Source organism: Centroberyx gerrardi, chromosome 11 (assembly GCF_048128805.1).
Source record: "Centroberyx gerrardi isolate f3 chromosome 11, fCenGer3.hap1.cur.20231027, whole genome shotgun sequence".
In the NCBI taxonomy this organism is placed as follows: Eukaryota; Metazoa; Chordata; class Actinopteri; order Beryciformes; family Berycidae; genus Centroberyx; species Centroberyx gerrardi.
The window spans coordinates 28,481,440-28,496,121 of NC_136007.1; the positions used below are offsets into that span (position 1 = coordinate 28,481,440).

A 14,682-nucleotide genomic window follows, 5' to 3' on the forward strand; every position below is an offset into this window, starting at 1 on the left:
TGCCGATAGCCGATATTTATTACCGATATTCAACATCTTTCAAATAGACAATTTTCATGCCAAAAATAGTGAAAAAAAAATTACTAGTATTCAGTGTTTCCTCTAGAATTTTATTCTTGTCAGCATGGAAAAGACTCTTTCACTGAAACCAAGAACAATAATAAAACATATTCATGCATGCTTGCGTGGAATCCGGTCAAAATGTCCCATTAGAATCAATCCAGTCTTCCCATAGACAGCCAGTGCAGTATTGATCATATGCAATCAATCAAAGTGCATCATATCCATCATATCAAATCAGATCCAGATCAGACCTTTAATATTGGCAAGCCATCCCTCCTGGAGATCTGTCGTTGCTTTATGATCAACACTGTGGCATTTCATTTTAAATCTAAACACATTTGCCCTGACAAGTAAATGCTCTTCTAATAAATCATGGAAGCACTGTGGTGTTAATTGCCTCTAGCTGAGGGCCTCTTTAGCTAGCATTTCCAGCCAACACGCTAATTGCAATAACAACTTACCATAGTTATAATAGCCCACAACAAAGTATTAATTAAGCAAACACAGACAGGAGTTCTGCTGCCACAGAGAGATAATTGAGACTGCAGTGTCAGGACGTTTGAACTATTGTCATCCTAGAAAGACATTGTACTAATATCACAATAAAACTCTGAGTCCCTGTGGAAAAATTATAGGAATGCAATAGGAGAAAAAAAAAATACTATAAAGTACCATAAGGTCACCATAACTGCTCATTATTATGCATGATTAACATTGGTTAGATAATGTGCAGGTGCAAACAAGACATTTACGTGTGGGAGACTGGAATTGTTAAACTGAAACTAGAAAATAATAATTAAAAAAAAAATCCACCGTTTATTACTGCAGACAAGAGAGTTACATAAAGCCATATTATGCAAGTGTTTGGTTACAGTGTGGATACAGAACCCAAATCTGTCTCTGTTGGGCACTTTTTGTGTGTTTATATCCTATTATGTATTGATTATTGGCAAGTGGGATGCAAGAAAGCATTTCATCGCAATGTAAATGATGAATAAACCAACCTGATCTTGTCAGCCATGCATTATTACTGCATTAATATTTAGCTGATGCTCTTATGCACAGGGACTCACAGTGAGCCACCAAAAATTCTTAATTCTTAATAATTAAAGGGGCAATAAGTACCACCCCACAGCACAAAATCTATAATCTATAATATACTGTATCTACAGGGGGTTGATGGGGTGCTTGATCAATACCAATGACTCAACAATTACTTAACAAGGTAACAAGGTTATTATACTACACTAAAAATAAAGGTAAGACGCAAAAAAACTACAGCTGCCTTGTAACAAAATAAAATAAAATAAAATTACACCTGAAATGCTTTTCGTTTTTGTCTTTTTATTCCGGGCGCTGAATTTTTACTGGATGCAAACTTTAATTCATCACTTTATAAATTGTTTTTGTAATATTTGTATTAATTTTTCATGAATAATGAATCACTGGACTAGTCTATAATAATAAGGTTGGCACACTAGAGGCTCCATAGAGGGCGCTGTTCTTCCAGAGCAAACAGAGCTAAAGCTTTCAGGGTGTCTTACAGTGGGAGAGTGTGGAAGGAGTGAAATGGAAAAATGGAAAAATCACTTCCAACTTGTTGATCCTCTTCGGGGGGGGGGGAAGCAACAGGGTTTATGGGAAATGTAGTCTTAATTTTGAGAAACACCAGCACTAACAATACCACTGGTGTGAGATGGAGGCTACCAATCGTCTCAACCATGGTCTCATTTGTTTACGTTAATCATACCAAGGTATCGCAAATAGTATGACAATTATATATTGATTTTAAAAATGCTACACATAGCACCTTTAAGCCAATAATTTTTCTATGAGTGCTTATGATATAAACAATATTTCTTTTTCAGTAGGAGGGATTTTCTCTTTTCAGCATTTGTGAGTTCAGCATACACTCTAACATTTTCTCAGTGATCCAAGCAAACACTGGCCTGGAAATTAGATTGAAAAAACCTGAATTTCATCGTTTCATCGTCAAACTGTACAGCATGGAGAGTGGTAGTGAACTGGAAGGATTAGAGGATGGATGGCAAGCAGCCCACAGGAGGCTCTTTATAGACACTGGCCCTCATTCAATTCCTTTATAGCCCCCAGAGGGAAAATTGGCAGACGGGATAAAAAAGAGATACACATAAAACTTTAAGACAACATACATGCACACAAATACATAGTCATAAAAAACATGCAAAGTGTTGCATGATAGGCAAATTCAGGGTACATCAACAACATCAAGGTACAAACCAATGTGATTTCATCTCGGTCGCACCAGTAAACTCAAGGTCTGAGCAGAAAGTGGGTCCACTTAGCTGGATGGGTGGACATGTAGCTCTCTGCATGTTGTAGAATTACAGAATCAAATTACGAACCCATGAAAATGCTTCATCTCATTTTTTGAAGTCCGCCACTTCAGTTTCTTTGACAATTTTACTCCTCAAAACCCAAGGCCGCACAACATTTTTCTGTAAATTAGAATCCAAATCAACCTGCATGTCACATGAAACCTGATTTCATCGGGAGACGCTGCAAAATGACTCGACAGAATGTGCCTTTCTCCATGGATTTTGCTCAATATCTTTCTCACTGTGCCGGTGATGTTTGATTTTCAGTGTCTCCGGCCACGTCTCTTTCACTTTATTGATGTCTCTTGATCTCTTCCCCTCATGCCCTCCTTTGTCCTCTCCTCACTGACTTTCCTCATCCTCTGCATCTCTCTCTCTTCTTTCCCTAAGTCCATTTCCACTTCTTGCTGTGTTAAGAAGTTACTCGTCCTTGAGTGCAGCGGTGTGGAACGCGGCATGTTAATATCAAGATCAACAACAAGCTCATTTTTCAGGGAGCTCTTCAGAGCACCGGCTCCTTTTGTCACTACGCTTGTTTGCCGGTGTGGAGAATATCATTTCTGCATTGCTTGTGGATAATGGGATATTGAGGATGAAAGCGACAGCAGCCAGTATTTTGGAGAGGATCGATAGCCATAAAGGAAAATTCCACCCTCAGATACTTTCATACTGCATCATCAATCTGTTACGTTTTGTGATGAAGTGTTGTAATTTACCTTGTTGGTGTATCCACTTTCTTTCAACCTGCCTCGTCTGCTTCTACTGCAGTTACTTATTTTCTACATTTCCCAGAATGCCTTTTGATAACCCCTGGAGAACGTGCCTGGACTTGCTGTATCCAGATGAGTTTTACATGTAGGTGGAGAGAGCGATGCCCCTTACTGAGAACACAACATGTCTTGCGGTTGCATTGCATTCTCATCTAATGAAGCTACTGTCTATGGAGAAATTGGTCTCTCTGCCTCTTCTCCGATAGATTTCTCCATGTGTGATTGTTGAATGTCGGTGCAAAATGGCGGCTCTAGAAAGAAGCCTTTTCTCAATGTGATGTCATGCTGTCTACATTTGGCCAGTTATCCACCGGAATAAGAAAAATATACCACAAAACAACAAAAAGGGCCCAGAAAGTACATCGGTTTCAGGGTGGATTTTTCCTTTGAGCATGTCCATCATGCTCCCTTCATTTCACTAGAATAGTGTTTTTGGACCAGGTTAAACTTCTCTGTGACCTTCTCTGCCTACCCAAACATAGAGAGAAAGCTGAAGCAAGTTCAAGACCCAATTGCCCTCCCAGATGTTAACTCATGGCAATGTTGAGAAAGCCTCCGAATTTCTGTTTGGTTGTGTTTGCACTGGATGGAGAGAGGCGCTGGAGCTTCTGCTTTGTTGGAGGTAAACCTCGACATCATCTCCCTCGTCCTCAGGCACCCAGCTGCATCCATATCCACCCACAGCAAAGCGCGCAGATCGCTTGTACAATCGCCTCCTAAGCTGATTAAATACGACTTTGTAGCTAAACAGTTCTGCAAGTGATTGCAGGGTTGAGAGAACATCTGGTCACCATGTGGCACAGGATCTCATGAAATTCAAAATCACAAAACTCAAAGAACTCATAGAACACCTTCAATGATTCTCCTCTTTTAGCTGAGGTTAAAAAGAAGAACTTATTTTGAGTACAATGGTCCCAACATCTATGGAGTGATGATCCATTGCATGTTTTATAGTGTGTGCATGACACTTGCCTTGGGGGAAATCATTGGTTTTCTTCAAGGTGGTGTACAAAGAGTTATGGATACCATAGTTGACATTAGTACTGTCTGTGCTGAATGTTGACGCTTGATCCAAAGCAAGCTCCAGGTTTTCAAGGAGGCACACGATGCAGGTAACTACGCCATTGGCAGACCCATCGCATTTTCCACAAAATCAACTATGCTGATGACTGCACTCTGCACACCCAGGGGGAAATATCGTATAGTTACTTTTACCTGAATGGAAAAGGGGGCTGATTTTTCAGATGCTTCCAACAGATTCACACAACACCACCTACATGGGAGTGTAGGGTAACTCTCACCACTGCCTCCATTTTTGTCCTCCCGCAGGTCATTTTCGTCCCGATCTTGGAGTCACCGAGTGTTCTCTGGCATCTGTTGGCGGCCCCAAATGGCAGCAAGAGATAACCGTTTGAATGTTGAGGACTTCATTACCCAGAAATCCTGTAATGTGACGTCAGTAAACTGCACACAGTACACACGCCTCACGTTTACCAACCCGGCCGGTCTGTGATGCTTTATACCAAAGAAACCAAAGAGACGAGAGGAAAATGATCTAACATTGGTGAGTTCAGCTTTCTCTTCACGGAGCGCTGCTTACTGCTGGTTAGGAGACAGTTTGGATTTCAGTCTGAAGTTTCGATTTGTTACTTCCTGTGGCTGGAGAAAATTTCCCACCAGCGTCCATACCTGAGACCAGAATTTAATTTGGACAAACAGGATGAATCTGTGGCATCTCAGTTAGGAGAGATGGGACGCTTTTCTCTGTTGCAGTCCCACTTTGTGGTTTAGGCTGATAAGACGGGTGGATTTTTCCATACAAATCATATAGCACAGTTCAGCTTTAACAGTGTGGTAGATGTTACTGTCAGATTAGGGCCAAAATGATGATCAGCCAGCCCAGGTCTTATCCTACATTTTGTAGATGTGAACACAACATATCATCCCGTATCAGCGTGTGGTGGCGCCTGGGGTACAGGGAATTGAGCGATTGCCTCCTGAGTCTTCTGCATCCTCTTCTTCTTCTGCGGGTTTCAGAGGTCTGTCGCTTCATGTTGCCACTGTGGCCAAATGAGAAAACTCTAACAAATAGTGCAGTTTGCTTTGAACGCATTTTACTTAATGTTACTAAGCCTAAATTATTTTTCCCATTCACATTTGTATTTTTTTGTCTCTTTTCTAAAAAGGACATTTTTAAATACACACACACACACACAACACATACATGTACACGCACACAATCTAAATGCTGTTTCAGAGGCTTTTCCACCCTGACAAGAAGAAAGTTCTGGGGGTAGAGTAAATCCAGAGTATTTAAACTGTCGACGCTGCCCTCCTCCTCTCCTCCCATCTGTCTCCCGTTGTCTTCGTCCCCCAATGATTTTCTGTCTCTTTAGCCATGTCTCTTTCTCTTTCTTGACATCTTTCACCCTCTGTCCCTCCCTCGATGCGTCTGACTGCATCCTTCTCTGTGGATTCCAGCTAAAATGGTTAATGAACACTCAAAGCTGCTCTGCTTGAACGCGACCTAACATTATTTAACTCTGTATCCAAGCTGCAGCCTTGGTTGAATGGAGATTCATTGTGTCATGTTTGTTTGTGAACTCTAAATCCAACTTTGCAAGCATTATACAAGGCCTTTCTGGAGTCTCATCGTTTAAATGTAACTATGTATTTTATGTTATCTCATCTGTAAAAATATTTCCTTGAGATTTTGATGAGAATATGGTGTTTGTGAGAAGGTAAAAAGGACGTCCTTGCTGCAGATGGTTAAACATTAAGAGCTTGGCTTGTGCTGTGCAAAGGCAGTTTTTTTTTTTTGAACAGCTGTCGATGAACAGGAGGAATTATACGTACCATAATGACTGTGTGGAGATCAGTGAGTCCACCCGGGTGTCTGATCCATCCAGGAGAATCACGCACACTGGTTGACACCACATTTTCCGGAAATAATATAATCAGGTGGTGAGAGCTGACATTGGGACATTGCTGGAGGATTATAGGAACCACGTGTTTCAGTCTTTGATTTTGATTCAGCACAAATCTGCATGTGAATTTGTCTCTGCCTGGGATTTTTTTATTGTTGTTTTGATCGCTAAATGAAGCAAAGTCAACCAATTTCAGCCCGGTGAAAGCATCAAGCGCAGCGGGGGATCAGTTCATGCCGGCTTGGGACACTGCATCCAGTTTCTGTGCAGTGCCTTGGAACCAAAAGGCATGTAAAATGGAGGACAGGGGTAAAGCGTTAATCTCTTCCCCGTGACCCAGATGAAATCCTGAGAACAACCCCCGTTGTTGGCAGGGGTCAGCCCACATCTTAGAAGTAACTCCTAGCTCCGGTACACACAAGGGCAATCTGTGTAAACACTGTTCTCCGTGGATTAATGGACTTTGCACACCCTCAAGCACACAGAATACCGCGGCCTGCTAACTAAACAGACAGGTTATATAAGTATCAATTAACACTATTTATTAAGGAAACACTACTGTGCTGGAAATTCTGAATGTAGCATGGTCTTTCCAGGCTTTCCAGGAAATCTAGACCAGCATGCAAACCGTGTCAAACTGAAAAAAAAATACTTAAAGGTTCCATATTATTCATTTTTCATGATTTTGCTTTCAAATATACTGTGGCTCAGGATACGGATAATGTACTTCATGATGATTTGCAGATAAATATAGTTTAAAAGTTTAATAGGTTAAAAGTTGAATTGAGTTAAATTTAATGAATGTGAAGAGAAAGTCATCACAATACTGGATCCCGATTGGCTGACAGCAGCAGCTCCTCTAATTCAAATGAGGTAAACCTGCTGGGTGGAGGCTTTCCAGTTCAAATGCTGCAAACTGGCCTGAATGGATGGATTTCAGTGATTGAAATTGATGGTAAAAGGAGACAGAGGGAGGAGTAGTGTTAAGATTTTTTTAGTTATGATCACCTTAACTATGTCTGGCTCTCTTCTTAGCAAACAAGGCACGAAAGTAAAGTGTGTGGTGACCTGAAAACGAGTTGATGTTAATGACTTGGTGTTGGCTGACAATGTTACTTACCGTCTGAGGCGAACTTCAAGTAGAGGATACGATTAGTGTGTGAGTCCTTCAATATTGCTTCATAATGGGTTGTAGGCTATTAGTGGTTGCGGGTACAAAGATATAGCCAATCGCAGCTAATTGATTTTCCTTTGTTGCTTGCATTTGAGACACAGCTGTGCAGCGTCATGACTTCCAGCACAAGGACATTTGAGGCATCGTCTGTCAGTGAAAATACGATGAGATCTCGCCTCTCGAACTGTCTCGCAATGTCCTTTTTTGGGAATACCGCTCAATTTAAGAAATAGCATGTATTTTTTTTGTATGGCCTGGGGGGAATCCAGTTGCTGTCTGTGAATGGAACAACTGTCTATCAAAGCAAAGGATCCAGAGAAGCAGTTATAACCTTAACCTGACAGCTAGCGCCCTGTTCTGAAGTGGCTTTCCTCTCAGGATTTGATGCTCACTACAAAGGAGTGTGTTTAATGACATGCTGCAGGGAACTTTAAGCCATCTGGTGGAGGGAAAAAAATACATGGAAACGGTGCAAAGGTTCATTCTGTGAAGTCATTATCCAACCAGTGATTTGGAAATAAAGGGAGCCTTTTAAATGACTTGGAAATCTCAAATGATTGTGTAACATTGTTCATACATTGAAGCCGTAATTTTGCTTCTCTACTTTATTGAACAGGGTTTCAGTTTTAAAATACATATAGCACACCATTCACCATAGTAAAAAAGGGAATTATAATACTTAAACATTGCTAAAATAGAACAAATTATCCAGATTCAGATTTCTGAGAGAGCTTTTTTTTGCAACAGAATATGCTCTGCGTACAGTACATGGGCATCGATTCATTTCGATAAGCCGGATGCCCTCATACAAAAAACAAAAAACAAAAAAACACCTCCCCAACGTAACTGATGCACACTTATATGGAAAGAAATACTCATCAGAAATCAGTAGAGCTTTTCATCTAAAATGTGAATCAGACTTTTTGGGAGTTTGGCCCATTGGATTGGCACTAAAATCATCTCTGTGTGTCCGGTAGATAACTAGGTGTGGTGCGCATGCTAACACTTTAGCCTTCAGTATGTTATCATTGGTGACCTGTAGTCAGGATATCTGCACACCTTCAGAGTCTTCGTAGCAGGTGCAAAGGGAGAGGAGCAGGACTAAATAGGAAGGAGAGACTCCATGCACACTGCCTTGCAATACACAGAACTTTACTACTGAGCTTTTGGCCTTAGGCCATCATCAGAGCAAAGTGAGCAGTACACCAAATACACAGGATAAAATAACCACTACACAGGTGGATACAATGGGTTCATTAGTCCAATTAACCAACTAGCATTATCCTAAAAGTCAGAAAAGAAGTTGTAGCAGCTTTTTATGCCTTAGCTAAATTTGCATTTTATGCGATTAGCATTATCCAAAGTATGAAGACAAACCCTTTAGTCATCCAAAATTGGTATTGTTCTTTATTTTATGACCTGTAGACTCATAACATGAGAATCTTAATCACTAGTGAAGCCCATTATGAATAAACAGCACAAAAACTAGCTGTCTAGCTAACTTTACTCCCTTCCTGTGTAAACAAAAGTTTTGCTCGAAGTCTCGCTGGAAGAGAGGTCTTCTGCAGTTAAAAGTGTATTCTTTTTGTCTAAATTTAACTCTATTTTACCAATTCCCTAACCAAGCCGGACAGACCCCTGTCATTAAAATGAACTAACCATTCATCCTTAGAGCTGCTACAGCTCATTTTCTCACTTTTAGGATAATGCTAGTCGCCAACAATTACTTCACATACTGTATGCTAAAGCGTTAGCATGTGCACCAGACAGAACTATCTACCCGATTCACAGAGATGATTTTGGTGCCAATCCTCTCGTCAGATATATGGTAAGGTGACCAATAGGCCAAACTCCCAAAAAGTCGGAGTAGTTCTTTAACTTTCATCAAAGAAGCAAGCTAATAACTCGGTCACTGTTCTTAGTAGCCACACAAACTCTGCAACCGTCGCAACCTTGCACCGCTGATCTTACCGCTAACAATTATCACAATGTACAGAAACACCGAGCTTTCACCATTATGGCAGAAAATATCAGAAGTGAAATGACTCTCTATTGCTAAATCCCCACCAGAAATAGAAATGTCTCAAATATATCTCTCTCGTAATAATCCAATATTTACGTATTCTTTGAAAAGTATGCGGTGCAAAAATACACTGTTAGAAATAAGGAAAGGCACGATAACCTGGCCATTTGGTGTCGGACTAAGATGTGATTGGAGTCAATAGATTTCTAGTTTTACAATCAGAGATCCACCAGAATAATGCAAACAACTGCCTGAGTGTTAAAAAAGGAACCAAAACAAAGGAGAGATTTTAATTCACATCAAGTCACGCTTCCAGATAGTCAATACAGCAGCCAAACAGGCAATGCGATAGTGTTCAAAGGTACAAAATGTTGTCCAGAAGAAAGACTGACTTATATAGCATAATCTTATAGCATCCACAGTTGTGTATTTTTACAGAAAAACAGTATCAAACATTAGGCAAAGTCATCTCATGACAAAACCAAGAACATACGCATGCAGTTTTTTTCATAATATTGAGCTTGCGTACAAAGGCAGACAGATTACAAAATATCACATATCGGTTGTATTAATTGTATATTCATCGAAGAAAGAGGGATCACTGCACTCTCATGTAGGATACTGAAATGCCGACGAGGTTTCATAGCCAGTTTGTGCCTCACAAATCAATGTCGGTGAAGATACTGTAAGACTGAAGGAAAATGGATGTGGTGTTTCCCCTTTTGAGTAAGCTGGTGGGAGCTGATGTGAAGTGTTAAACCAGCTTTGAGGATCTGATGCCAGTAAAATGAAAATCTCTCAAAACGAATGGAATTTAACAAAGAATAATAACAACTAGAAAAACACTATGTTAATAATAAAACTATGGGTTAAATAGGCTAAATATATTATAAAACAAATAAAATGATGATGGTTTAGGGTCTACAAGGGTTGTTAGTCACTGTCCACTAGCAGTTAGTATTTTAGCTGAAATTAGTAAACTGTCAGCCACATTGACAGTATCAGCATGCTCCTAGAATCAAACTTGCTTGACCTATCACTTGCAGTGACATGAGGTAACGACAGTATAAAGTCAATATCAACCTACTTCCAATAAGCTGTTAGTTGAAATGCAAGCCCGACAGCAATCCTGAAGAATACGTAAAGACTATTGGTATGGCATTTCTGTATAACCAGGCAGTATATGGAGGAAATTCACAGGACAGGCTGGGAGTGGAAGGGGAGGGGGGGCATGCAGCAAAGGTCGCGATGTGGGATCGAACTTATAAAATCACAAACACATGCCGTGCATCCCAGCCCACTGATCCATGAGGACACAGCGAGCGCCATGTGAACCATTTTGACATTACATTTGTGGTAAACATCCAGGACGATACAGGTTTTGGGGGGTAATTTTAAACCTTAACATAAATAATGTAAAAAAAAACCTAAACATAAATAATATAACAGGCTAGTAGGAGGCAAAGTAAAAATATAGTTTTGATAGAATATATGATCTCAGTGATATAGCCACAGGTTAGTTGGGCTGTGAGTTCAACCATCTCTATTCCCAGATGTGTGATTCGACGTATGAACAATATCAACAACACAGAGCACTAAGGTGCACATTCTCAGAGGATTCACTGTGGAATAGAAGGGGTTAAACATGTACATTCTGTTCCATACATTTACAGTGGAGTTGTTTACATAAAAAAAAAAACCTCAACGTTATGCAACAACATAGTAACAATATACATACATAGCTAGTATATTAAAAATTATTCCTCCCTTCTCACCCCGGCCCGTCTTAGCAAAGCTTGCATTGCACGGCTGAACAATCGCAATGACTTTAGCAAGGGCGTGTTTGCCCTTTCAGCAGCAAACTCGAACTTCAGCAAGGATAGGCTGTTGTAAACAATACATGCTTTTTTTTTTTTTTTTTAGCAGTGTTTGACGTAAACTTTCCGTTTTGAAAATTCTGCCCTTTTTCGACATAACAGTGGGTACAGTTTTCTCCACGTTACAGTTGAAAATGCTGTCAGCGAGTTTTGTAGAAACTCATTTTCTGCAGTGTAAACCTTGTGTTCAGTAGGTTGCGCACACTATAGATTAGGGGTTGCAGTACAAAGTCAGCCAGTAATTCAACTAGGTGGCACCTAGTGTTGTGTTTCATGTTGATTAGCTGTCTACACAGGAATAAGACTTACAGCGAATCTGTGTGTGTAAAGCCATTAACACTTAGGTACTCTTGATTGTGGTCCGAACCAGAGTGGAAAAGTTTACTTTGTTGCAATTTTTGTATTTGGTTCGTTTAGGTTCACACTGAATTACAAGTGAACCAGGGCTTGTAAACAAAAGTCACATAGACTCATAAGTAGCTTGTTTATTGGACAGAGTTTTGGTAACCTGTCATCCTGCCAGGTTAGAGATGTGGTTGAGAACACATGAATAGCTGAAAATGAGCATCAGTCAAGACTGCAGTTTGCCCTCACTTCATTTTGTTGTCAGGCTTTCCAAGCATGACGACCTGCAGGCTATCAGATGTCAACATCCATCTCCTCATACCCATAAAACCTTGCGTTTTGGGTTTGTTTCCTGTAATTGATTCGATTACACTGCTAACGAACCAGAAGGAGTAAACGCTTCAGAGATGCTCCAAACGTGCTTGCTATGAATGCACCCTTTGTTTGAGAGCCACTGCTCCTATTTTGGCATAAGGGGTGAATGACAGCAGGACTTGCACTACCCAGCTTGTTTTACACAACATCTGTGCAACATCTTTAGTTATTGAAAAATATATTTTTCAGCTGATTTGTTTATTCAGCTATCTTCTACAACGCTGTAATTATAGTGTCAAGTGAACTGAATTTTGGAGGTTCACTTCAAAATTGAGAACATGAGAAATAGCTCCGCTATTAATTTCTGCATACTTCCACACTGTGAAACTTTGCTACATCTGTTGTAGGACTTTTGTTCTATTTCACAACCACCAAACTGACAGTAGGAAGGGTGTATTTGTGCTGAATGTGTTGTTTTAGGGGCTGTTGCAGGTGTTTTAGCAGCACTGGGTTCTCCAAATCTGTGTGACAGATGGGAAACTGGCGAAGATGATTATCACCAGTAGTAAATTAAATGCCTAAAAGAAGATCCAAATGAGGTAGCTGCTCTAAATGATCTGAATGGATAGGAAGCACGTGCTGTGTGTTCCTTCTATCTACGGTGGTCTGCCGTGAGAAATCATGTAACCAGTTGAAAAATCTCACGACTCGTTTTGATGATTGAACGATTTGTCGACTTATAAAAATCAGCGGCCATGCAACCCCTACTGTATATGTGATGCTGCTGTTGAACACAAACATAAGGTTTTTCATTTTTTCTGATTTGAACAAGCCCTATTGAGAGAGGAGATGTTACCAGGGAGGGGTCACAGGTCACCACAAAGGCTTGCGGTTGACCTGGGGAGAATCCAGATCCGGAGAGCTGGGAGAAGTAGCATACTGAAGGCAGGACTCCTGTCTGCCGCAGCCAGGAAGAGGGCCAACAGAGCGGGCAACAGGATGCGGGTCTTTAGTCGTTGAACGCGGAACCAGGCAATTCATTGGTCAGTGTGTGCCAACGCTCGATTTTCTTGTCCTTGTTTTTGAGGCAGTCAAACCAATGTTTGAGCCTCTCTCCGTTTGCATTGATGCCCAGGGAAACGCCACCTGTGAGAAGGCACAAGGAGAATATCAGACACGCTGGGCTTCCATCTCCACATCTGTGTTTTATGATGTATCAAATTAGAAAAACTGAATGGTCAAAGAAGTTTTTCGATACATAGTGATGGAGGAGGGATTCGCTGATGGGAACGCAATTAATTTGCATTTTATTTCTCTGCAAAATTTTGGATCAAATTTGGTCCACAGTTGGACAGAAACAGAGCTACTGTTATTGTTGTAAAGTTTAACTCCCCACTCCAGAGACGGTGCATTTGAGGATGGGTTTGAGCCTTTTCGCCTTGGTGCAACACGCACAAATTGACACAAGGCAACTGGTTCCCACCATAGCTCATGGTTTGTTTGTTTGTTTCCCAGCCTCCAGCCTTAGGAAGTGCTAGACAGATGGTGGACTCAGCTGGAAAGGGGGGGCAACGGTGTTGCTGATGCGGACGAATATCAGTCAAGCCGTTCGGCCCGACCCTCACTGTTCTCCATCTCTGACGAGAACCGGAGCTGGCGTGGTGCACCTGTGCTCACCTATGAAATCGTTGGACTTGCCGATGTCGTAGTCCCACACGGTCACCTCCAGGGTCTTTTTGGTGAGGTCTGCATATTTGATGTCATAAGAGAACTCCTGCAGAAAGCACAGCAGGAGTAAAAGACAGAAAAGAACAGAGATCCAAGTCCCTCTTATATAATAAAGTCAAAAAGTCTTGGTTCAATAGAAGGGTGTGACCATGTACCTCTGTATATAACCTCTTTGTAAGCCATTGCCACATTGTATGCCTCCAAGAGCATAGCCCTGTTTAGCACATTTCAATCTCCACAAAGGTTAAAGCCACAGTGTGGGTTTTAAGCTCTTTAACCTGTTAAATAAGTGTTCATTCCTATGGATTAAAGGCTGAACACCTTGAAAGTAATTCTTTTTTTCTGCCTCACTAACTCCATACCAAAGAGCACTTTTGCATGGTGTCGTGTTTGCGTCATCATCATCATAAACCCAAATGTAATATGGTGAAATTTTATATTGAATTTGATTCATATAATTTGGGTGCCTTGATTTTCTACATGTTTTGTTTGTGTCTAAAATATCATGCAAGTGTTAATGTTGGTGTTCTATTTCTTGGTGCAGACACTGCATTCTGTCACTGTCTGGGATTAATTCAAATGATAAGATATTCTAGTTCACTGTACTTCTAGTTGAAATAGAGGTCAGACGTACAGTCAGTCTCTAACTGCACTCCCCTGTATTAATTCAGGACATTTGATTAGTCTCACAAGTATCTTGATTAGAAAATAAAAAGTCAAATATACACAGCTGAAACAGGTTGCCAGTGCAATCAGTAAAATCCACTATCCACCCAGTGAAACAAGCATTTTTCTCTGATATCAATTTCCAGCGCACGAAGCAAGAGTATTTACTCTTGCTACTTTAATGAAACCAATGCCTTCCTAATATGGAGGAAGACCCCGCTGCTCGTCTCTGACTGAAAGGCCAAGAGGTGATGGATGAATATGGGCAGAAAAATGTCAAAGGAAATGTCAAGTGGCTGGCCTGCGTGTGTTTGGCCGGGGCCGTCCACTCTGATGCAGGTGGATACTTGTGAACCGGGGCCCTCTGTACCATGAAGCACCGAGGGGCCCGTTCAGGCTGCGGAACGTTTTTTGGCATCCTTTAAAACACGGGTCCT

General features: G+C 40.9%; 1 protein-coding gene across 1 annotated transcript in view; it reads right to left on the reverse strand.

Moving 5' to 3' along the window:
* Positions 1 to 12,860: 12,860 nt before the first annotated feature.
* doc2b (double C2-like domains, beta) overlaps positions 12,861 to 14,682 on the reverse strand; it is a 105,384-nt gene continuing 103,562 nt past the window's right edge. Inside the window, exons 8-9 of the mRNA XM_071895379.2 lie at positions 13,529 to 13,625; positions 12,861 to 12,997 (exon numbers count right to left, since the gene is read on the reverse strand). Coding sequence (XP_071751480.1) covers positions 12,861 to 12,997; positions 13,529 to 13,625 — 234 coding nt within the window. The remainder of the gene's footprint in view (positions 12,998 to 13,528; positions 13,626 to 14,682) is intronic.